Raw genomic sequence first — 26,248 nt, 5'->3', positions numbered from 1 at the left:
GTATTTCAACTTTTTTGATGTTGCTTTTTGAATAAATGGGCTTTAAATCTTAATTTAGTCAATCTATTAATCTTTACATTCATGGTGTTTAACTCACACCTAGAAGGACCTTCTTGATTTCAATAGATTAAAATTATTCATCTGAAATATCTAAGAGTGTTATGACTTTTAATTAAATACTTAACCCATATTAAATTTATTTTGGCATATAGTATATAGGAGGGAGTCAGCTTTATTAGTTTCCTAAATTCCTAGGCAATGGTCCCAATACTATTTATTGAAGAATCCATCCTTTCCTCTCTTACTGAAATTGTATCTTCATCATATGTTAAGTCACATATATTTAGGTCTTTGTGAACCCTTTATTCTAAAACATTGATTTATATGTGTATTTCTGCAATAATGCCACGCTATTTTAATTATGTAGCTTTACACTGTTTTCACATAACAAAATAATGTACGATATTAAAGCAGAATGGCACACATCAAAAACATCTTCTATCTTGTATTATTTTCCGATAACAAAGGTACTGAAACTCAAGAATGAGACAGATGATATTATTACTAACCATAAAAAATACAAATATTATTTACAGTTTACTTTGTACTTTCACATTATCTAATATTATGTTCACCTCACTATAAAGTAGTTATTGCTTCCTATTCAATTTTACATAAGGGATTAAGACTTGTACAAAGACTTGTCTACAATTACATAGCTAATAACCAGCAGAGCTAAAACCTGAACTTTATACCCCATGTACCTTCCATAACCACTCTACATTAAAAACAGAGCAATGACCCATAAAAACCCAACTTTTTAGGCCGGGCGCGGTGGCTCAAGCCTGTAATCCCAGCACTTTGGGAGGCCGAGGCGGGTGGATCACGAGGTCAGGAGATCGAGACCATCCTGGCTAACATGGTGAAACCCCGTCTCTACTAAAAATACAAAAAAAAACTAGCCGGGCGTGGTGGCGGGCGCCTGTAGTCCCAGCTACTCGGAGGCTGAGGCAGGAGAATGGCCTGAACCTGGGAGGCGGAGCTTGCAGTGAGCCGAGATCGCGCCACTGCACTCCAGCCTGGGTGACACAGCGCGAGACTCCGTCTCAAAAAAAAAAAAAAAAAACCCAACTTTTTCATTTTTTAATCAAACTACTTTACTGTGTACATGTACATATCTGTATATAAATATAGATATACAATGCATATATGTATATGTAGATATATAATGCATATGTGTACACATATACTACATATATGCATTATATATCTACTTATACATATATACATATATATGCACTACATATATAGACATCTTTATTTGAATAAGAATAACATTCGAAAATCCAAGCTGACACTCTTGAAGCTTTGATAATTTCACCAACATTCCAAACCCTAACTTTATAACCTAACAACAATGAAACAGAAAAACTAAAAATTTAGACCATATTTCCAAATAAACTATTACCTTTGGCTTCCTAAATACAAGTAAAAAGTGAAAACATACAATTTTTTTTCCTCTAGAAAAACCAGAAAGATAAATATTTGATTTTCTTTTTTTACAGAAAAAGTCTTGCTATATTGCCCAGGCTTGCCTCAAATTCTTGGGCTCAAGCAATCATCCAGCCTTAGCCTTCTGAGTAGCTGGGACTACCCGAACATACTACCACACCTGGCTTTTATTTTAATGAGTCTCTCTTTCAATAATAACTGATACTACCCCAAAAGAGATCAGTTTTAGATACATCACAAACAGACAAACAGATCCTGCTATCAGACGACTAGGAAGCAAAGTCTATAGCTGTGTGCATTAAAAATCCTGGTCAGGCCAGGCACAGTTGCTCATGCCTGTAATCCCAGCAGTTTGGGAGGCTGTGGTGGGTAAATCACCTGAGGTCAGGAGTTGGAGGCCAGCCTGGCCAACATGGTGAAACTCCGTCTCTACGAAAAATACAAAAATTAGCTGGACATGGTGGCAGGCGCCTGTAATCCCCACTACTTGGGAGGCTGAGGCAGGAAAATCACTTGAACCTAGGAGGCAGAGGTTGCAGTAAGCCGCGAATGCACCATTGCACTCCAGCCTGGGGGACAAGAGTGAAATTTCATTTCAAAAAAAAAAAAAAATCCGGTCAGTCTTAGAATTCACTGGGGAAAAAAAAAATCATCATTGTCACATGTGGAGTAATATATGGCAGAGGGTCTACAAATTCCTCCAGGAGATAAAGCGACACCAACTACCACAGGGTCCTGCCATGGAGCTCAACCAGGAAAAAAAATTTTTTTCAAAGAATAGTAGAGAAATTTTACCAATACATCCCCCAGACTTAAGCTGCAACATTTGCCAGGAATCCTGTTTCACAATGATAATTATTGAAATGATCTAACTACTGACCTCCTATACTTTACAGGATTATATACATTATATTGTACATAGTTTATAATAAATTATATGAAGTACTAACACTTCTGTTCATACTACTAAATGAAGGATGTGCTAAAAATGTTCAAATGAATCTATTACAGACCCAAGCATAAGATGAGATGTTATAAACAACAAATAGTTATATTAGATACTATGATATCCAAATTTGGATCAAGTAAGCACTGTGGAGAATTACATTTGTAAAAATTCCTTTCAGTAGTGGAAAGAAATGACTTTGGAGAAAAGGAAAATGATTTTGGAAGAGACAGCATGGTGCAGCTTCTTTGACCAGAGGTCAGAGGACTAGCTAGAAAGGAGCCCGTGCCCACAGAAAAAGCAGAAGCAAGAAATTTGCTACAATGCTTATAGAGCACTCCCTTGTTATCCAAGGTATCCGAGCGACATATCAAAGGAAACACAGAAGCAGCCAGTACCTCATCTGAGGTGAAATATGTCATCCTATACTTTTCCCTAGGTAGCCTGCCAGCATGTCTTTCCAGGCACAATGAATCAATAGTAGATACAACCTCCTGACCAAGAAGTTTTGATATCTCAAAAGAAAGTAGGTTCTCAAGTAGTAGAAACCAAAGAATGAAATATACATACCTATTCCTAGTTAAAGGTAAGCACTTTCAAAATGGTTTGTTTTCCACCATAGTAAATATAAACACATAAAAAGAAGGTTGGGGTTGTATATCACACAGCAATAAATCAATACGCAGAAGTGATTCATTCTGTACGAGATTCCTCTTAATTTCTTCCCACAATATTCAAAGAAATTCAGGCAATGAAAAGTTACCTCAAAAATATAAAACACTTTGCAATTCATACATTTACAATCACAAAACTTCTAAACAAAAAAAGTAAGTACAAAAAAATTATCTTTTCTAATAGGAAATAAGCTATCTAGAGGTTTCATTTATTTTCCAAAATTAAAGAGATTTTTCCATGTCTTTTCACTTAGAGCATAAACCAATTCAGAAGGTAAGACTGATATTTTCATCTTTGAAAATTTACAATGAATACAACCATTCCCTGATTTTCAAAATGAATTTAAAATTGAAATTAATGGTTCTACTAAACCATGACCATACCGTTTTTACTTTATCTACACATATCAGGTTTTTGTGACTAGAAAATGTTTTAATTAAGCTGTTTTTTCTATTACTAGGAAGCATTATTAACCTAGAAACAAATTCCTAAAATAAATAGATAATTCCATCTATTGGTTCTCTCATCTATTAGAAACTTTTTTCCTCATTCTAATTGTCCTTTAATGTACTACCATGGTGGTGATTTCCAAACTGATACTCTTGTATGGAACTTTAGCTCTCTATCAAAAGTACTTCTTTATTTAAAGCTAGAAGTAGAAAAATTAAACTGTTATTTTAAAAAATTAAACTAAAAAATCAGCCAGGAAAAATCTATTTTTTTGTATTTTTGAATTACTGAATAGATTAGATTAGAAATAAATCAAATAGAAATATTTAGACACATCTTCATATGTCGACATGGTAAAAGCTTAGGGTTATTATTTGAGATATTTATCCTAATTATATTGGGCTATGACAAAGAATTATGATTGTGGCGCCCTCTGCTGGGTTTTCTAGTCACAAACCCAATATCACTATTGGCATAAGAAAATCAAATTTTTGAGGCATGAAGCGAAAAATTACTTTTGCAGTCCATGGTTACTTTATGTCCAAGATTATATAAAATAATCAATATTTACTTTATTGGAACAGGACTTTACCAATTTATCATTAAATGAAACATATAGATTTTTCCATTAAAATAAAAAGAGTAAACATAAAAAGTACACAAACCAACATATTTTAATAGGTCTTATTTTTGTCACCACTTCTATCACTTAACAATATATTCAGGTTTTTAAGACAATATTTATAATGAGGCATTTTAATAAACAGCTATTTTGCTAATTTTATCTAATTTTTCTGCCTTGTTAGTTCAATTAAAATAGTATAAAACAGAATAACCCTAATAATATTATCTTCTTTATTAGAAAAAAAACAAAAGAGGTTATATAGGTACTCATCGCCACTAATAATTAATAGCTTCCATTTATTGAATATCAACTCTGAGCCATGCGGTATGTTACGTACTTTCTTTATAATATAGCCAGTCCTAAAAGATGAAAACAGTTGAGGTTCATAGAGATGACACAAATTGCTTAAGATGAATTTCAGAGCCAAAAGTCAAATGCAGGTGGGTATCATTCCAAAGTCTTAAACCTTTCTACCAAACAACAGACAACAATAAAAAAAACACCCTTAATATGCAACCTTTCCGTTTGTTCATGCAACAACAACACGGGGTATGGAACAAGTTGACGGGAAAAAATGTTAGAGAAGGATAAGACAGTTATTCATGCCTAAAATAATAATCGATGCCTTTAGGAAATTATTTTTATTTTACATAATGCTGCCAGCTAGGGGCCCTATTTCATACTGAGTCAACTGGGAACAATACTTGACTTTTACATTACTGAATCAGAAATTCCACATTTAACATTCTAGAATCATTTTCTGAAATTACATACGTGTAAGGCTGACTTAATGATATTTAACATTACCCCAGAACTAAAAGAGTATGTATCCTCAACCATCATTGATATGCTTTGCCCAGTCCTTGCCTAGACCTAATAAAAATGTGAGATATGCCTAAGTGGGAAAGAATTCACTAAATGCCAACATGGAGAAACTAAAAGGCATTCTGGTTCAAGTTGGTGTTTGGAAAATTAAAAAAAGAAAGAAAATTTTTAAAAAGGCACATCTGTCACTATCCATGAAAAAGAAACCTATATTATTTTAGGTATTTAGGATAATTTAAGGACATTTATAGATTCCTTAGTGAATCACAAGCATTTTTCTATAAAATCAAAAGCTTATCATAATGTGGACATAAGAACAAAAGTACTTTTGAGTATTGCTGAACATAATTCTACGCAAATCTATTCATTTGATAAAGCTGCATTGTTAAGCCAAAGACACTACCTAAATTCAGACAATAGTTAACTTTTCCGAAATTTTCTTTGAGAAAAAGAGTATAAGTACTATTTTCACATTTAAAATGGTCATATTTCATTGACAATTCACTATCTTAAGAGAAATGTCCTATACAAAAAACATAAAAAGTCCATAGCTCTTATGATGGTATTCTGTTTAACTCAGTGACATAAAGGTATTCTTGGCTGATTTCTTTCATCACATGAAATTAATTACAAGAATTATAAGAAATATTTAAGTGATTTTCTCAGTGGACAAATCTATCACCACTTAATCAGAAGCTTGGATGAAAAGGCAATATATTCTATAATATTGTAATACTGCGTCAAACAAAAGCACTCTGGTATTAATGTATAGTAGCATCAAGAAAAATATGTTCTGGGTTTATTCTACAGCGAAAGTAAACAAGCAAGAAATGGCAAAGAAAGCACCCAAAACAAAGCAAAGAAAGAAGAAACAGCCCCACTATTGAATTCACTGAGGTCAAAATGTAAACAAAAATAAAAGGGACAGTACTTCAGTGTCCAGTGTCCTTTCTGACCTACATTTTCTCTCTCTCTGTCTCTCTCTCTCTCTCTCACACACACACACACACACCTGCAAAGTGTAAAAACTGCAGTATCCCATTTTGTCGGTGTACCTTATAAAAGACATATTTTTCAGCTGAAGACAGTAAAACTTTCTATTTTATATATATGCATACATTTAGTGAGCATAAAAAATATTAGTGAGAAGAAAACATCAACTATAAATTCACTTTGTAAAACACTAAATATATTTATATAGAGTGAATGTGTAACTTACAAACATTTCCTGTATTGTCAAAGCTGGTAAGGACATCTTCAACATTCAAGGATCCACTATTATGCCTAGAAAGAAGTAAAGCGTTTGCTTTAATGATTCTGAAAAGTTAACATTTTTAGTTTTCAAAAAAGCTGAGACTGAGACTGTATATTATGATACATCCAACAGCAATAAATTATTCCATGCTATATTTTAAGAATATTTTCTGCCCACTAGAGGGAGAAGGAAAAGAAAAACAGTATGGTCCTCAGAATATTTAACATAAAGACTTTTTAAATGATAAATCTACATCTTAAAGTACTAACAAATAATATTTACTTGTTGTGTTTTCATTATATAAAGGGAAGTTCTTAACCTTTTTAAAGCCAAAAAACCCACACAGTATAGAGAATCTTCAAGTTGAAAAATCATCACCTTCCAGAACCACACTCAACAATACATAAATTTACTCTATAACAGCACAAAAAATTCAGAACTTCAGTCACAAAGAACTAGCCAATCTTCAGGTCTGCTGTTCCATCTACAGGCAGTTATGAATGTCAGTGAGCAAAGTTTTTGTATCTTTTGCCCACTAATCTGAATTCTAACACCTTTAATTCTAATCCCTCTTCACTTAACTCTTAAATATTTGACTTGACATTGATATTTGATTAATACCTATGAAAAATACTCTTTGTTATATACAAATAGAATCAATTGTGCAATAGGTCATAGAGTCTGAGTTTCTCAGGGAAAAAACAAATTAGTGCTAATCTATCTACAATCCTCTACATTCTCTCCCAGCTGGAGTTCTTTAGAATGTTATAAAAGTTTATAATAACCATTGATAATTCATAAACATTTACTTCAACATTCACTTTGTCATTTACAATTTGTCATAAATGATATATAGAATTATGGACTGAAGTGTGCCTCCTACTTCCCCCAAATTCTTATGCTGAAGCCCTAACCCTGGCACCTCAAAAGGTGACTATATTTAGAGATAGGACTTTTAAAGGTAATTTAGTTAAAATAGGGTCATTAGGGTGGGCCCTAAAGCAACGTGACTGGTTTCTTTATAAGAAGAGGGGGTATTGGGAATTTCACCCCCATCCGCCACAACAGCAGCTACAGCAAGACCCAACCAAGGAGTGTCTGAGCTCACACATGCCTAGCCCTGCCCCTACCTGATGGTCCTTCCCTACCTACCCTGATAGCTGAAGGCAAAGGGCCTTCTTGGGAGGTCTAGGGCCCCACCCACCGCCAGTTCCTCTCCATACTACTACAGTTTGATGTTCTCTGGAAAGCACCACCTCCCAGCAGGAGGCCAACCGGCACAAAAATAGAGCATTAACCACCAAAGCTAAGAACCCTCACAGACTCCATTGTACTCCCCTGCCCCGCCACCTCCACCAGAACAGGTGCTGATATTCATAGCTAAGAGACCCATAGACAGTTCACATCACAAGACTCTGTGCAGACAACCCCCAGTACCAGCTCAGGGCCAGGTAGACTCACTGGGTAGCTTGAACCCAGGAGAGACAACAATCACAGCAGTTCTGCTCATAGGAAGGAAGCCACATCCAGAGGAAAAAGGGGAGAAGAGTACTACATCAAGGGAACACCCAGTGGGACAAAAGAATCTGAACAACAGCCTTCAGCCCTAGACCTTCTCTCTGACGGAGCCTACCCAAATGAGAAGGAACCAGAAAAACAATCCCGTTAATGTGACTAAACAAGGCTCATTAATACCCCCAAAAAATCACACTAGTTCACCAGCAATGGATCCAGACCAAGAAGAAATCCCTGATTTACCTGAAAAAGAATTCAGGAAGTTAGTTATTAAACTAATCAGGAAGGCACCAGAGAAAGGCAAAGCCCAATGCAAGCAAATCCAAAAGAAAAATATAAGAAGTGAAGGGAGAAATATTCAAGGAAATAGATAGCATAAAGAAAAAACAGTCAAAACATCAGGAAACCTCAGACACACTTTTAGAAATGTGAAATGCTCTGGAAAGTCTCAGCAATAGAATTGAATAAGTAGAAGAAAGAAATTCCGAGCTCAAAAACAAGATCTCAGAATTAACCCAATCCAACAAAGACAAACAGAAAAAGAATAAGAAAATATGAACAAAGCCTTCAAGAAGTCTAGGATTATGTTAAACGACCAAACTGAAGAATAATCGGTGTTCCTGAGGAAGAAGCTTGGAAAACATATTTGGGGGAATAATCAAGGAAAATTTCCCCAGGCTTGCTAAAGACCTAGACATTCAACTACAAGAAGCTCAAGCTCTGGGAAATTCATCACAAAAGGATCATCACCTAGGCACATTGCCATCAGATTATCCAAAGTTAAGATGGAGGAAAGAATCTTAAGAGCTCTGAGACAAAAGCACCAGGTAACCTATAAAGAAAACCCTATCAGATCAACAGCAGATTTATCAGCAGAAACCCTACAATGCGGAAGGGACTGGGGCCCTATCTTCAGCCTCCTCAAACAAAACAATTACCAGCCAAGAATTTTGTATCCAGTGAAACTAGGCATCATATATGTAGGTATCATATATGAAGGAAATTGCAGCCTTTTTTAGACAAACAAATATTGAGAGAATTTGCCATTACCAACCCACCACCACAAGAACTGCTAAAAAGAGCTCTAAATCTTGAAACAAATCCTGGAAACACATCAAAGTAGAACCTCTTTAAAGCATAAATCACATAGGACCTATAAAACAAAAATACAAGTGAAAAAGCAAAAACAAAAGAAACCAAAGTACTCAGGCAACTACGAGTACAATGAATGCAAGGGTATCTCACATTTCACTACTAACAATGAATGTAAACTGCCTAAATGCTCCACTTAAAAGACGCAGAACCACAAAATAGATAAGAACTCACCAACGAACTATCTGCTGCCTTCAGGAGACTCATCTAACACATAAGGACTCATACTTAACTTAAAGGGGTGGAAAAAGGCATTTCATGCAAATGGATACCAAAAACTAGCAGGGGTAGCTATTCTTACATCAGACAAAATAAACCTTAAAGCAACAGCAGTTAAAAGAGACAAAGAAGGATATTATATAATGGTAAAAGGCCTTGTCCAACAGGAAAATATCACAATCCTAAACATATATATACCTAACACTGGAGCTCACAAATTTATAAAACAATTACTAATGCCAAAGAAATGAGATAGACAGCAACACAATAATAGTAGGGGACTTCAATACTCCAGTGATAGCACTAGACAGGTCATCAAGACAGAAAGTCAACAAAGAAACAATAGATTTAAACTATACCTTGGAACAAATGGGCTTAACAGATATATACAGAACATTTCGTGCAACGACTGCAGAATAAACATTTTATGCAACAGCACATGGAACTTTCTCCAAGACAGACCATACGATAGGCCATAAAACGAGCCTCAATACATTTAAGAAAACTGGAATTATATCAAACTTTCTCTCAGACTACAGTGGAATAAAACTGGAAATCAACTCCAAAAGGGACCTTCAAAACCATGCAAATAGATGAAAATTAAATAACCTGCTCCTAAATGAGCACTGGGTCAAAAATGAAATCAAGACGAAAATTAAATTATTCAAACTGAATAACAATAATGACAAAACCTATCAAAATCTCTGGGATACAGCAAAGGTGATGCTAAGAGGAAAGTTCATAGCCCTAAACGCCTACATCAAAAAGACTGAAAGAGCACAAACTGACATTCTAAGGTCACACCTCAAGGAACTAGAGAAACAAGAATAAACCAAACCCAAACACAGCAGAAGAAAGAAAATAACCAAGATCAGAGCAGAACTAAATGAAATTGAAACAACAACTACAAAATACAAAAGACAAATGAAACAAAAAGCTGGTTCTTTGAAAAGATAAATAAAATTGATAGACCATTAGCAAGATTAACCAAGAAAAAAAGAAAGAAAATCCAAATAACCTCACTAGGAAACAGGAGATATTGCAACTGACACCACTGAAATAGAAAAGATTATTCAAGGCTACTACATTTATGCACACAAAGTAGAAAACCTAGAAAAGACTGATAAATTCCTAGAAAAATATAACTCTCCTAGCTTAAATCAGGAAAAATTAGATACCCTGAGGCACCCAGCTAGCCCAGTCAGTAAAGCATGAGAATTAGATACCCTGAACAGACCAATAACAAGCAGCGAGATTGAAATGGTAATTTTTAAATTACCAATAAAAAAAAAGTCCAGGACCAGATGCATTCACAGCAGAATTCTACCAGACATTCAAAGAAGAATTGGTACCAATCCTTTTGACACGATTCCACAAGATAAAGAAAGAAGAAACCCTCCCTAATTCATTCTATGAAGCCAGCATCACTCTAATACCAAAACCAGGGACAGACATAACCAAAAAAGAAAACTACAGACTGATATCCTTGATGAACACAAATGTTAAAATCCTTAACAAAATACCAGTTAACCGAATCCAATAACATATCAAAAAGATAATCCACCATGATCAAGTGGGTTTCACACCAGGAATGCAGGGATGCCTTAACATATGTAAGTCAATAAATGTGATATACCACATAGACAGAATTAAAAACAAAAATCACATGATCATCTCAATAGATGCAGAAAAAGCATTCGACAAAATCCAGCATCCCTTTATGATTAAAACTCTCAGCAAAATTGGCATACAAGGGACATTCCTTAATGTAATAAAAGCCATCTATGACAAACCCACAGCCAATATAATACTGAATGGGGAAAAGCTGAAAGCAGTCCCTCTGAGAACAGGAACAAGATAAGGATGCCCACTTTTACCACTCCTCTTCAACATAAGTCCTAGCCAGAGTGATCACAAGAGAAAGAAATAAAGGGCATCCAAATCAGTAAAGAGGAAGTCAAATTGTCACTGTTTGCTGATGATATGATCATTTACCTTGAAAACCCTAAAGACTCCTCCAGTAAGCTCCTAGAACTGATACAAGAATTCAGCAAAGTTTCCAAATACAAGATTAACGTACACAAATCAGTAGTTCTTCTATACACCAACAGCGACCAAGTGGAGAATCAAATAAAGAACTCAACCCTTTTTACAATAGCTGCAAAAAAATAAAAATAAAATACTTAGGAATATACCTAACCAAGGAGTCAAAAGACCCCTATGAGGAAAACTACAAAACACAGCTGAAAGAAATCACAGATGACACAAAAAATTGGAAACACAACCCATGTTCATGGATGGGTAGAATCAGTATGGTGAAAATGACCATACTGCCAAAAGCAATGTACAAATTCAATTCAATCCCCATCAAAATACCACCATCATTCTTCACAGAATTAGAAAAAACAATTCTAAAATTTATATGGAACCAAAAAAGAGCCTGCAGAGCCAAAGCAAGACTAAGCAAAAAGAACAAATCTGGAGGCATCACACTACCTGATTTCAAACTATACTATAAAGCCATAGTCACTAAAACTGTGTGGTACTGGTATAAAAATAAGCACATAGACCACTGGAACAGAATAGAGAACCCAGAAATAAATCCAAACACTTGCAGTCAATTGATCTTTGACAAAGTAAACAAAACATAAAGTAGGGGAAAGGACACCATTTTCAACAAATGGTGCTGGGATAATTGGCTAGCCATATGCAGAGAATGAAACTGGATCCTCATCTCACCTTATACAAAATCAACTTAGGATGGATTGAGGACCTAAATCTAAGACCTGAAACTATAAAAATTCTAGAAGATAACATTGGAAAAACCCTTCCAGACATTGTCTTAGGCAAGGATTTCATGACCAAGAACCCAAAAGCAACTGCAAAAACCAAACCAAAACAAAACAAACAAACAAAACAAAGACAAAGAGCTGAGACCTAATTAAACTAAGGAGCTTTTGCACAGCAAAAGCAACAGTCAGCAGAGTAAACAGACAACCCAGAGAGTGGAAGAAAATCTTCACAATCTAAACATCTGACAAAGGCCCAATATTCAGAATCTACAACAAACTCAAACAGATCAGTAAGAAAAAAACAAACAATCCCATCAAAAAGTGGACTAAGGACATGAATAGACAATTCTCAAAAGAAGATAGACAAATGGCCAACAAATATATGAAAAAATGCTCAACATCACTAGTGATCAGGGAAAAGCAAATCAAAAGCACAATGCGATACCACCTTACTCCTGCAAGAATGGCCATAATCAAAAAGTCAAAAAACAATAGATACTGGTGTGGATGCTGTGATCAGGGAACACCTCTACATTGCTGGTGGGAATGTAAACTGGTACAACCACTATGGAAAGAGTGTGGAGATTCCTTAAAGAAGTAAAAGTAGAACTACCATTTGATCCAGCAATCCCACTACTGGGTATCTACCCAGAGGAAAATAAGTCATTATTCGAAAAAGACACTTGCATGTTTATAGCAGCACAATTCACAATTGCAAAATCATGGAACCATCCCAAATGTCCATCAATCAACGAGTGGATAAAGAAACTGCGGTATATACATATACAATGGAATACTACAAAGAGGAATGAATTAGGAGCATTTGCAGTGACCTGGATGGGATTGGAGACTATTATTCTAAATGAAGTAACTCAGGAATGGAAAACCAAACATCATATATTCTCACTGGTATACGGGAACTAAGCTATGAGGATGCAGAGGCATAAGAATGATACAATGGACTTTGGGGACTTGCAGGGAAGAGTGGGAGGGGGGCAAGGGATAAACAAATATGGTACACTGTATACTGCTCGGCTGATGGGTGAACCAAAATCTCACAAAACACCACAAAAGAACTTATTCATGTAACCAAATACCACCTGAATCCCAATAATTTATGGAAAAAAATTAAAATTAAAATTAAAAATTTTTAAAAGGGGTCAGGTGTGGTGGCGCATGCCTGTAATCCCAGCACTTTGGGAGGCCGAGGCAGCCGGATCACGAAGTCAGGAGTTTGAAACCAGCTTGGCCAATATGGTGAAACCCCATCTCTAATAAAAATACAAAAATTAGCTGGGTGTGGTGGCGTGCGCCTGTAGTCCCAGCCTCTCAGAAGGCTGAGGCAGGAGAATTGCTTAAACCTGGGAGGTAAAGGATCGAGTGAGCCGAGATCGCACCACTGCACTCCAGCCTGGGCAACAGAGGGAGATTCTGTCTCAAAAAGTAAAAATAAGGCCGGGCGCGGTGGCTCAAGCCTGTAATCCCAGCACTTTGGGAGGCCGAGACGGGCGGATCACGAGGTCAGGAGATCGAGACCATCCTGGCTAACACAGTGAAACCCCGTCTCTACTAAAAATACAAAAACTTAGCCGGGCGAGGTGGCGGGCGCCTGTAGTCCCAGCTACTCGGGAGGCTGAGGCAGGAGAATGGCGTAAACCCGGGAGGTGGAGCTTGCAGTGAGCTGAGATCCGGCCACTGCACTCCAGCCTGGGTGACAGAGCGAGACTCCGTCTCAAAAAAAAAAAAAACACAAAAACAAAAAAAAAAAAGTAAAAATAAAATAAAACAAAATAAATTATCAACTGAAAAAAAAGAGGAGGTAGGACACAGAGAGACAACAGGGTCATGCACGCACAGAGGAATGGCCTCTGAAAAGGCAGTGTGAGGGCGGCCATCTGCAAGCCAAGGGAAGAGGCCTCAGAAGAAACCAAACCTGCCAACACCTTGATCTCAGACTTCTAGCTCCCAAAGCTGCAAGAAACTACATTTCTGTTGTTTAAGCCCCCTAGTATGTGGTGTTTTGTTTTGGCAGCCCAGCAAACTAAAACATAGTAAGAGAATACGTGTATATTGTATTACCCTTTCCATAAAAATAGAGCTTTTCTTTATTTCTGCCATAGAGGCCCAGTTCTTTGACAGGGTGATTAAATGAGATGAAAAAAGTTATTTGCAATCTGACTGACCAAATAAGCACTAGGCCCCAAAGTATTGTAATCTAAAAAAACAAGGTCACCAATCACAAATAAAACAATCATAATAACTTAATAATTCTTTGTCTTCTCTGGGCCTATAAGATTCTACATATAGATGAGGTTATTTACACTAATATGGAAAACTACAGTAAATACTGAGATAAGATGAAAAGGAGCAAAATATTTAACCTCCAAAATGCAAGATGACTCACATCTATAATCCCAGCACTTTAGGAGGTCAAGGCGGGTAGAATCACCTAACGTCAGGAGTTCGAGACCAGCCTGGCCAACATGGTGAAACTCCATCTCTACTAAAAATACAAAAATTAGCCAGGTGTAGTGGCAGGCACCTGTAATCCCAGCTATTCAGGGGGCTGAGGCAGGAGAATCGCTTGGACCTGGGAGGCAGAGGTTGCTATGAGCCGAGATGGTGCCATTGTACTGCAGCCTGGGTGACAAGTGAGAAACTCTATCTCAAAAAAAAAAAAAAAAAAGTAAGATGAAACTATTAAAATTATCAACAATACAGTATAGAAATAAAAAAAAAAAGTTTTAATACAAAAGCAATATGTGGTTCCTTCAAGAAAAAAAACTGCTCATAATCCTAACATGGAGAGATAACATTAGAATTTTGGTATGCAGCCTTCAAATCTTATTCTATGTTCACATATTCCTTTTATTAAAGAACTGAAAGCACTCGTCCATATTGTTTTGCAATTTGTTATTCACCAATTATAAACAGTTTTATTATGTTACGTATTATAAACAGTTTCCCACATCGTTAAGTAATATCCCATAACATGATTTTTTTTTTTTTTTTGAGACGGAGTCTCGCTCTGTAGCCCAGGCTGGAGTGCAGTGGCCGGATCTCAGCTCACTGCAAGCTCCGCCTCCCGGGTTCACGCCATTCTCCGGCCTCAGCCTCCCGAGTAGCTGGGACTACAGGCGCCCGCCACCTCGCCCGGCTAGTTTTTTGTATTTCTTAGTAGAGATGGGGTTTCACTGTGTTAGCCAGGATGGTCTCGATCTCCTGACCTCGTGATCCACCCATCTCGGCCTCCCAAAGTGCTGGGATTACAGGCTTGAGCCACCGCGCCCGGCCTCCATAACATGATTTTAATGGCTCCAAGTTCAATGGATGTCTGCACCATAATTTATTGAACCAGAACTTTATGTTAGATTTTAAGATTGTGCCCAATTTTGTGCTATTGTGCACATTGCTGCAGTGAACATTCTTGTGGAAAACATCAAATCTATTTCTGATTGTTTACTTAAGATAAATTGCTAAAAGGGGAATTGTTTATGGCCTAATTTTAATAAGAATATTCTCTTCCTCTTGCATCTCTCTTTCTCTCTCTCTCTCTCAAATATCAGGATGAAATAAATATTTGTAATTAAATCTGAAACAAGTATAAATAACATGCACATATTTTGTAATAATAGTAAATTTTTTTATATTTCTAAAAAACAAACTGAGATAATAGAAGTGAAGTACATGTTTTAAAAGTTAAAAACACTATTCATAATAAAAAATTTGATTTCCAGACTTATCACTGAAGCAAAACTTGTCATTCTTGAAAGCATTATTTCTTTTTTGAGACGGAGTCTCGCACTGTCGCCTGGGGTGGAGTGCAATGGCGCGATCTTAGTTCACTGCAACCTCTGCCTCCCCGGTTCAAGTGATTCTCCTGCCTCAGCCTCCCAAGTAGCTAGGATTACAGGTGTCTGCCACCACACCTGGCTAATTTTTGTATTTTTAGTAGAGACGGGGTTTCACTATGTTGGCCAGGCTAGTCTCAAACTCCTGACCTCGTGATCCACCCGCCTCAGCCTCCCAAAGTGCTGGGATTACAGGCGTGAGCCACTGCTCCCGGCCAAAAGCATTATTTCTCAAAGCAAAGAAACAGAAAGTTTACCCTATGACCTTTTTAAGGGGGTAGGCAGTGGAGAAACAGTAAACCTCATCCTATACCTCTAAGATACTTATAAAAATAAAATCAATTATCCATGAAATTATCAGGGTTTAAAAACCCTAGAAGATGGCATCTTATGAAAGAATAATGTTAATAATCACTATTTTCAAAACTATAAGAAGTTAGTTCTCCTTATATGAAAACTGCTATCAATGTAGTATGACAAAGATTCAGTTTGGTTACTTCAAGTTCCCTTTCATTTGTTCCAAACTTAAGGACTGTTCTTTTTCACGGAGTCATCTATTTTATTCAAGCATCAACTCTATAAGCTCTTGTCTAGTCTTAGTTTTTCAGCTATTTACCTAGGTCCTGTCTGATCTCTGTGGTTCCATAGTAATGCCTATGACGAAAGAAACTTCTCAAACTTAAATCCTTAAAAACTTCAGTCTTAGCATTATACTTGTAATTAATGTTATGTAACAATGACAATTTTTTGCCAACATATTCAGAGTATAAAAAGTTCACTCTATCTTTGTCCTAAACTTCAAAGCTTTATCCCAAACCATTACCAATGGCCAGATTCTTCTCCCCAGGGCCTAACAATTTTTTTCACAAGCACTTAAAGCTATCCTAGAATTGAGGAACTTTGAGTTTCTTCCTAAAAATGGCCTGCTGAGTAGGGACTGAGGAACAAGTCACTGGGGCAGATAATTATTTGAAGAGGGAAAAAGAAAAGCTGCTAGAGGAAAAGTCTGAAGCCTAAATGTGTCAAGAGGGTGAAACTAGAGGTTAAAAGCAAGCCATGGCTAAATATGACATTAAAATTATAGGTAACAAATGAAAAAATAGATATGTTAGACTTCATCAAAATTAAAAATTTTGTGCATCCAAAGATACTACATATCAAGAAAGTGAAAAGAAAATGCACAGGCTAGGAGAAAACATTTGCAAATATCACATGTATGATAGGGTCTAATATCCAGAATATATAAAAATAACTCGGACAATAAAAAGAGACAGCTCAACTAAAAACAGATAAAGACAGGAGTGCAAAAGTCCCATTGGAAAGAAAATAAAAAATTAAAAAGGAAAAAAAAAAAGCAAAGAACTTGAATAGGCATTTCTCAAAAAAAAAAATACAAATGGCCAATGAGCACATGAAAAGATGTTCAACATCATTAGACAATAGAGAAATGCATATCAAAACCACAGAGAGATATCACTTCATATCCACTATGAGGGTTATAATTTTTTAAAAAGAGAAGAAAAATTAACAAGTGCTTCACTGATAAGCATAGGGAGAAACTAAAACACTCATACACTCCTAGAATATAAAATCGTACAGCGCTATGAAAAATAGTTGGCTATTCCTCAAAAAGTTAAACATAGAGTTACCATATGACCCAGCAATTCCACTCCTAGGTACATACCCAAGAGAATTAAAAGCATATGTTCACACAAAAACTTGTACATGCATATTCATAGTGTTATTACTCATAATAGCCAAAAAGTAGAAACAATCCAAATGTTCATCAACTGATGAAAAAATAAACAAAATACATTAGCCATACAGTGGGATATTAGCCATAAAAAAGGAATGAGGCACTGATATGTGGTATAATATGGCTGAATCTTAAATTTAAAAATATTATGCTCAGTGAAAGCAGACAGACATAAAGGGCCACATATTGTAGGATTCCATTTACGTAAAGTGTCCAGAACAGATGATACATAGAGTCAGAAAGTCAATTACTGTTGCCAGGGACTAGGGGAAGGAGGAGAATGAGGAGTTATAGCCAATGTATATGGGGTTTCTTTTCAGGGTAATGAAAAAGTTCTGGAATAGTGATGAAGGCCGTACAACATTGTAAATATACTTAAAACCACTGAATTTCATACTTTAAAATGATGAAAATAGTAAATTTTGTTATGTAAATTGTATTGTGAGTAAAAGAAAATTGATCCAAAAATACAAAGTAAGCCAGAGAGTAGAATGCATCCTAAAAGGCTGCAGAAGAACAAAGAGGAGAGGTTTTCAGAAGGTTTGAAAAACTTAATTCTAGGCTGGGTACAGCGGCTTATGCCTGTAATCCCAGCACTTTGGGAGGCCGAGGCAGGTGGATCACAAGGTCAAGAGATTGAGATCATCCTGGCCAATATGGTGAAACCCCGTCTCTACTAAAAATACAAAAATTAGCTGGGCATGGTGGCATGCACCTGTAGTCCCAGCTACTCAGGAGGCTGAGGCAAGAAAATCACTTGAAACCGGGAGGCGGAGGTTGCAGTGAGCCAAGATCATGCCACTGCACTCCAGCCTGGTGACAGAGTGAGACTCTGTCTCAAAATAAACAAACAAACAAACAAATAAACTTAATTCTAGATGCTTTGGAGTTCTTTCAAAAATAAGTGGTTAAAAAATAAAAATTTTAGGCCGGGCGCGGTGGCTCAAGCCTGTAATCCCAGCACTTTGGGAGGCCGAGACGGGCGGATCACGAGGTCAGGAGATCGAGACCATCCTGGCTAACCCGGTGAAACCCCGTCTCTACTAAAAAATACAAAAAACTAGCCGGGCGACGTGGCGGGCGCCTGTAGTCCCAGCTACTCGGGAGGCTGAGGCAGGAGAATGGCCTAAACCCGGGAGGCGGAGCTTGCAGTGAGCTGAGATCCGGCCACTGCACTCCAGCCTGGGCGGCAGAGCGAGACTCCGTCTCAAAAAAAAAAAAAAAAAATAAAAATAAAAAAAAAATAAAAATAAAAATTTTAAAAATAAATAGCTAAAGAGATGTTTTCCAGTCTTATATCTATGAGTTGTAGGAAATTAGTAGATGGTTTCTACATGTACTATATTGGAATTTGGAAAATGTTTAAGGGAACATTTCAATGTACTGAAACAGTATATTTATATGTAAGCACACTACGTAAAAAAATTGTGATGAGATTTAAAACAAATTAGAAAACTAAGTTATAGTAGCCCATATCTATGATTTAAGATCCGTAAAAATGTGACACAATGGAATTCACAGTTTTCTGGAAAGTATGGATCATATTTTACAGGTCCTAAAAAACGCTGTTTTATTACTAATGCTCAGCTCTGTTGTTAATATCACTACTAACATTAAAACTATGCTTTTAAATATAGATGCAGTATTCATATTTGGCTCAGATGCCAGCCTTGCCAAGCTCTATATAGGCACCTAGGTTATACCACACATACAAAAATAATATGCCATACATCTAATTCATAAGCAAACCATCTAATCACTAGTTTTTATTTACTGAACATTCACAAGCTACGTAACTAAAATAATGAGGTGAGGGTTTGGTCTTTTTCTTTCCCTAGAAATGGAAGGTATGATCTCGGTGTAGTGCATTTGTTATAATAGAAAGATGCAACACAGTCAAAGACAAAGTCATTCTTGACTTTTTGCCCATTCTAAGTTCCCAGGACAAGCCAAAAGTCAAGAGTTCTAGCCTTCTAATTCAGCAATTACCATAGCAACAGCAGTCTTATTCAAACAAAGGAGGACAGTACAGGCCTCTCAGCTTTTTCTATACCTAAGACATGCATACACTTATAAATGAATAAGTCAGGCACTTATATGGTTCCATATATAATGGAAGTAATTTAAAGCTTCCAGAATATGCAAACTCCTGCTGTGCTGAAATTAAGTTGGAATACGGGAGATAGGAACAATTTGTGTCTACACAGCAAGCTTTATACAATAGATTACAGTTTATGAGACAGGGAAAAGGAAATTTTAATTAAAGAATTTTAGTATAAACATTTCCTGGTATCTCTTCGTTTATAAACTTGCATCCATCTAATAACAAGAGCCTCTTCTACAAAGTTCTAAGAAATAAAGTACCAAATGCCAAGCATAGTGGCTCATGCCTGTAATCCCACCACTTTGGGAGGTCAGGGCAGGCAGATCCCTTGACCCCAGCAGTTTGAGACCAGCCTGGGCAACACAGCAAAACTCCATCTCTACAAAATATACAAAACTTAGCTGGGCATGGTGGCATGTAACTGTAGTCCTAGCTACTTGGGAGACTAAGGCAGGAGGATTGCTTGAGCCTGGGAGGTCAAGAGTTCAGTGAGCTATGATCATGCCACTGCACACCAGCCTGGGCAATACAGTGAGACCATCTCAAAAAAGAGAAAGAAAGAAAGAACCAGAAAGGCAAGAATATTTTGTCAGTAAACAAAATCCAGGAGTCATACCATGGATTTTCATTTTAAAACTCTCAACATTTAATTTGAAACAAAGAGTCGACCATCCACAGGTAGACAAAGACGACAACAAACCTTGGGAATTTTGTAACCTAACTTTTACATTGTTCAAACCTTAGCTTCAGATGAAAAGTCACTAAGGGAAAATTATTCCTTCATTTTAAGTATCATTATATAAGGCTGACAGAAAATAATGGTCAAAGTTTTTATTAAGGCCACTGCTTATATAAACAAGATACAAGTAGGTATTTTGAATTCACAAATACCTAGGTATTAACCCTCTTGGGGGTATTCATTTCAACTCTAATAAAACTTTAAGGAGACAAATTAATGGGTAGCAATAGTTTAAGACAGACAAAACTAATAAGTATTGATAACAAGTACTGATCACCCTGTGTGTTCTCTCTGTTAAGCTGTGGCAGGTGATCTCAGGCGGTAAGAACTGAGAAAGTGAAAATGGGGTTTACAATTACGGTAACATCCCCAGTGTCTTTTTTGTTTGTTTGTTTGTTTGTTTTGAGACAGTCTCACTCTGTCACCCAGGCTGGAGTTCAGTGGCACAATCTCATCTGACTGCAACCTCCACTCCCAAGTTCAAGCAATTCTCATGTGTTAGCCACCGAGTAACTGGGATTATAATGAACAACCATGCCTAGCTAATTTTTTTTTGTATTTTTAGTAGAGACAGGGTTTCAGCAGGTTGGCCAGGCTGGTCTCGAACTCCTAGGCTCAAGTGATCCACCCTTCTCAGCCTCCCAAAAGTGCTGAAACTACAGGCATGAGCCACTGTGCCCAGCCCGACATCTCTAATGCTTATCCCCTTAGTAGAACCTGGAGTAGGCTGGGCATGGTGGCTCACACTTGTAATTCCAGCACTTTGGGAAGTCAAGGCAGGTGGATCACTTGATTTCAGGAGTTCAAAACCAGCCTGGCCAAGATGGTAAAACCTTATCTCTACTAAAAATACAAAAAAATTGGCCAGGTGTGGTGGCACACGCCTGTAATCCCAGCTACTCCGGAGGCTGAGGTGGGAAGATTGATTGAGCCCGGGAGGTTGAGGCTGCTGTGAGCTGTGATTGTGCCATTGTACTCCAGCCTGGGTGACACAGGAACACTCTGCCTCAAAAAAAAAAAAAAAAAGAAATCAAATAAAAGTAAAGAAAATGCCAAATAAAAGATACAAACTTACAGATTTTTGGGTATATCTGTACATTCATTATAAGATTCTAATTAGGATGCCCCAACTGCTTTGCTTTTTTTTTTTTTTTTTTGAGATGGAGTCTTTCTCTGTCACCCAGGCTGGAGTGCAGTGGCACGATCTCGGCTCACTACAAGCTCTGCCTCCCAGGTTCACACCGTTCTCCTGCCTCAGCCTCCTGAGTAGCTGGGACTACAGGCTACCAATTTTTTTTTTTTTTGTATTTTTGTATTTTTTATTATTTGTATTATTTGTATTTAATTTTTGTATTTTTTTGTAAAGGTGGGGTTTTGCCATGTTGCCCAGGCTGGTCTTGAACTCCTAGGGTCAAGTGATCCACCCGCCTTGGCCTCCTAAAGTGCCGGGATTACAGGCATGAGCTACTGTACCCACTCGGCATTTTCAGTAAAATAATATTATAAAACCAGATTCTAATTGTTCTTTCCTGCCCATCCTAGTCAATTTTTATCCAAATCCAAAATTTTTAGCTATTATATCTTTTAAAACTTAGATATTCTAAACTAAAATAGCTCGAGAAACATATACTATAAATAGACATCCTTTGTGAAAATTTTTTTCTTAAAATTATTCCTAGCCTCACCTAAACCTTATTCAGTCACATTTCCACTTAAAATGTTTTTTGCTCTTCTTACAGTTACTGTAAATGTGCTCCTCCCTCCCTTTCAAAATGTGAAATCCTGTCAGAAAAGGCAGATTTTATAAAATCAAACACCTACAGTAATATTGCAACATGCTAGAATATAGCTGTGAGACAAAATTAATTCAGTAAAATGGTATCTCGTTACTGCAGTCTGCAACTCTCTTGTCTCTTTCCTAATGATTTTTAAAGTCAGAACAGTCCATATGCTTCTTATAATATCAGTGTTTTCACTTGAATTTTCTCCTTTAGTCTTAAGACTGATTCTATTCTGTAAGTAATAAAAATAAATAAATGGAAAAAAATACCAAAGCTTGATTTTTCAGATTACTACTTGAAGGGTAGTTTGGAAAAATTCTGTTTTCACTTTCAGCCTTCTTTGCCTCAAAACAAACACGGCTTTTTGTCATAAACATATGCTATGACAGAATGTTTAAATGAGCCCTTTGATTTGCAACCACCTTATCTTCAAATGACACTATATTCGTGAGGATTTTTTTCTTTAGTCTGACAATACAGCAAGACCCAGTTAAAACAGTAGGATTCCTAAAACAAGTTGTAAAACCTAAGTTCTGATAAAGATTGTCTGTAAACTCAATAGAATAAATAATGAGATTCTTATTAGATTGTTTTTCTCATCCAAGAGAAATCTAGTTTTTACAAATCTTAACTAGAATAATGGTTACCTTATGGAGATACTGTATTCAGGACAGAAGATGCTTGTATATTGGACCCATGCACCAACCTCCTTTTCAGTTTCCCTTTCTTTGACTTCTGTTACTGAAAACAGATTAAATGATTCAAATCTTCTTACAGATACATGTCGCAGGCAATCATCCAGGTGTTTTTGCTTCAGAACCTTTGAAATAAAACCAAATATTGCAGTCATGTTATATAAACACATAGTAAGTTAAGTGTTCAAAATGTTCAAAATTTAAGTGGTAAGGGGACTTTCCCTTCCAATAATGACAGATTAGATAATTCACATATATCTCCTACTGAAGATAACTATAAAAGATGAACAAAATATTTTAAAACATTACTTCAAGACATCACAGAGCAAAGATAGTGAAGATTCACAAATCTGATATATATATATATTTTTTTTTTTTTTTTGAGACAGGATCCTACTTTGTCACCCAGCCTCACTGTCACCCAGCCTGTCACCCAGCTAGGTTCAGGCGATCCTCCTACCTCAGGCTCCCTAGCAGCTGGAACTACAAGTATGCACCACCACGACTGGCTAATTTTTTACATTTTTTGTAGAGATGGGGTCTCCCTATATTACCCAGGCTGAATTCAAACTCCTGGGCTCAAGTGATCTCCAACCCTGGCCTCTCAAAGTGCTGGGATTACAGGTGTGAGCCACAGCACCTCGCCCGCAGTCTGATATCTTTAAAAGGAGAAAACCTACAAAGGTTACTCTGACTTTTGCAACCACTTTTCTCCTGGGGATATTTGTCAATTCCAAAAGAAAGAATCGAGAAGATTAGTTGCATCTTTAATAGCCTATGGAGCTAGGAGAGAAAAATTGAATTTCAAAACTTACCTAGGAATGGGGAGATATATTGAGTATGCAAGGTATGTATGTTTTAGCCTAATGAATAATTTTGCTGGTGTTGCTGAAAGACAGATTTTAAAGTGTGGGAGATATAACCCAATAATAACGTTTGGATTTTATTTGGATCCTATTCTAAAATAATCAAATTATAAAGAAAAATTATGACAAAATGAGAAAAATTTGAAAACTGATCAGTTCTTTCATGACATCAATTAATTATTTTGGGTTGATGTGGTATTGTGATTTTTTAATGTCATTTTTGTAAGTTCATAATGAAACATCTGAAGAAAAAAATGACATGTGAGATTTGCTTCAAAATAATGGTGTGGGGGGCAATGGGAGAAGTGAGATTAAACACCATTGTTCATGAGTTAAAATTGCTGAAGCTTATCAGTACCTGAATGATTATTATATTCTTCTCTCTAGTTTTATACATGTTTGACATTTCCCATGATAGAAAAATCTTAGATATAAAATAACTTCTGACTCATAAGCAAACAAAAATAAATAAAAAGATATTTAAAAAGCCAAATATATTTGGAAACTAGGCAATGTACTTATAAATAACCTATGAACCAGAAAAATAACACACAATAAAAATTATAGGCCAGGTGCAGTGGCTCATGCCTGTAATCCCAACACTTTGGAAGACTGAGGCAGGAGGACTGCTTGAGGCCAGGAGTTCCAGACCAGCCTGAGCAACATGACAACACCCCATATCTACAAAAAATAAAAATAGGCTGGGCACAGTGGCTCATGCCTGTAATCCCAGCACTTTGGGGAGGCCGAGGCGGGTAGATCACCAGAGGTCAGAAGATTGAGACCAGCCTGGCCAACATGGTGAAACCTTATCCTTACTAAAAATACAAAAATTAGCCAGGCGTGGTGGTGCGGGCCTGTAATCCCAGCTAACAGGGAGGCTGAGGCAGAAGAATCGCTTGAACCCAGGAGGCGGAGGTTGCAGTAAGCCAAGATTGCACCATTGCACTCCAGCCTGGGTGACAACAGCGAGACTCTGTCTCAAAAAAATTTAAAAATAAAAATAATTATGCAGGATGTGGTGGTGTGTGCCTGTAGTCCTAACTACTCAGGAGGCTGAGGCAAGAGGATTGCTTGAGCTTAGGAGTCTGAAGCTGCAGTGAGCAATGATCAAGCCATTGCACTCCAAACTGGGTGACAGAGTGAGGCTCTATCTCTGAAAAAAAACAAAGAAAATTATAAAGTAATTTTGAATTGAATAATAGAAATACATTTCAAAACATATAACATGCAGCTAAATCCAGGCTTATAGAAAAAAATATGGAAAGGTCAAAAGTTAATAAGCATTCATTGCAAAAATTTGAAAAATAAGCAAATTAGATCCCTGAAAGAGTACAAGTTAATGAAATAGAAAACAAACATAGGAGAGAGAATCAATAACACCAAAGGTTGTTTCTTTGAAAAGATTGATAAAATTGATAAATCCTTAATAAGACTAATAAGAAAAAAAGGAAGAAGTATCAATGTGATATAGGGAGATTACTATAATATAAATCCTGTAGACGTTAAAAAACAATAATGAAGGGATATTTGTGAAAACTAACTTGAAAATTTAGATGAAATGGACAAATTTCTAGAAAAACACAACTAATAAAACTGACACAAGAAGAAATGGAAAATCCCAATTGTTTAAACTATTTCAAAAACTGAATTCATACATATAAAACTTACCACAAAGAATAATCCAGGCCCAGATTGCTCACAAGAAAATTATATGAAATGTCTGAGTAAGAATTAATGTAAGTCTTACCACATTCTTCATTAAATACTCAAACAACACTATGGGATAGATACCCATTACGTGAGAGAAAAAACTAGAACACAGGGCAGTTACGTAATTTGCCCAACATCGGAGAGTTCACAAGAGGCAAACCTAAAGTTAAAATACAAGCTGCCTGACTACAGACCCTATACTCTTAATACCTCTGCTTGTACAGAATATGATAAACTGGCATCACCTATCCATTCCAGCTTCCAAGATACCTTTCTATTTTATAGAGCTGGAAAGTTAGAAACTGTATTTCCCGGAATCCTTAGCAGCCAGAGTTTCAGGTGTGATTTTGGTTTAACTATTCAGATGCACTAACATGAGATTTGAAAGGAGGAAAGATGGTGTTAACTATAATTCACCAACTTGTGCTGGTTAGAATAGTTGTAAAGATACTTGGTTTTTCTGAAGCAGCTTTAACAGAGGTCCCAGTGTTGACTCTAATTTAATGGAGAGTGAGAGGAAGCACAAGTGGCATCACCTCTCCTGGTACAGATCTAGAAGCAAGGTATGCTTCTAGAATCTATAGTCATGGCACAGCAGCTTCCTGTTCATCAACCTGAAGCTTCCTGAGATAGCTTCAGGTTCTTCATTGTGGTAGAGGCAGTATTTCTCTCGGCTGGCCAATTTCAGCTTTATACTGTGCTGGGACTCGGCTGTTCTGGGATTCATTCTTAGACTGTTTCTCCAATGATTTTGTAAGCACTTAATTCACTATGCTA

General features: G+C 36.7%; 1 protein-coding gene across 4 annotated transcripts in view; it reads right to left on the bottom strand.

Moving 5' to 3' along the window:
* Positions 1-26,248, bottom strand: part of CAMKMT (calmodulin-lysine N-methyltransferase) — a 423,620-nt gene that overhangs the window by 389,111 nt on the left and 8,261 nt on the right. For all 4 annotated transcript variants that reach the window (XM_021924800.2, XM_021924801.2, XM_017947480.3 and 1 more), the window contains exons 2-3: positions 22,845-23,017; positions 6,253-6,317 (exon numbers count right to left, since the gene is read on the bottom strand). In XM_021924800.2, coding sequence (XP_021780492.1) covers positions 6,253-6,317; positions 22,845-23,017 — 238 coding nt within the window. The remainder of the gene's footprint in view (positions 1-6,252; positions 6,318-22,844; positions 23,018-26,248) is intronic.

This window comes from Papio anubis, chromosome 14 (assembly GCF_008728515.1).
Source record: "Papio anubis isolate 15944 chromosome 14, Panubis1.0, whole genome shotgun sequence".
Classification (NCBI taxonomy): domain Eukaryota; kingdom Metazoa; phylum Chordata; class Mammalia; order Primates; family Cercopithecidae; genus Papio; species Papio anubis.
This window is presented reverse-complemented; position numbering and strand designations above follow the sequence as displayed.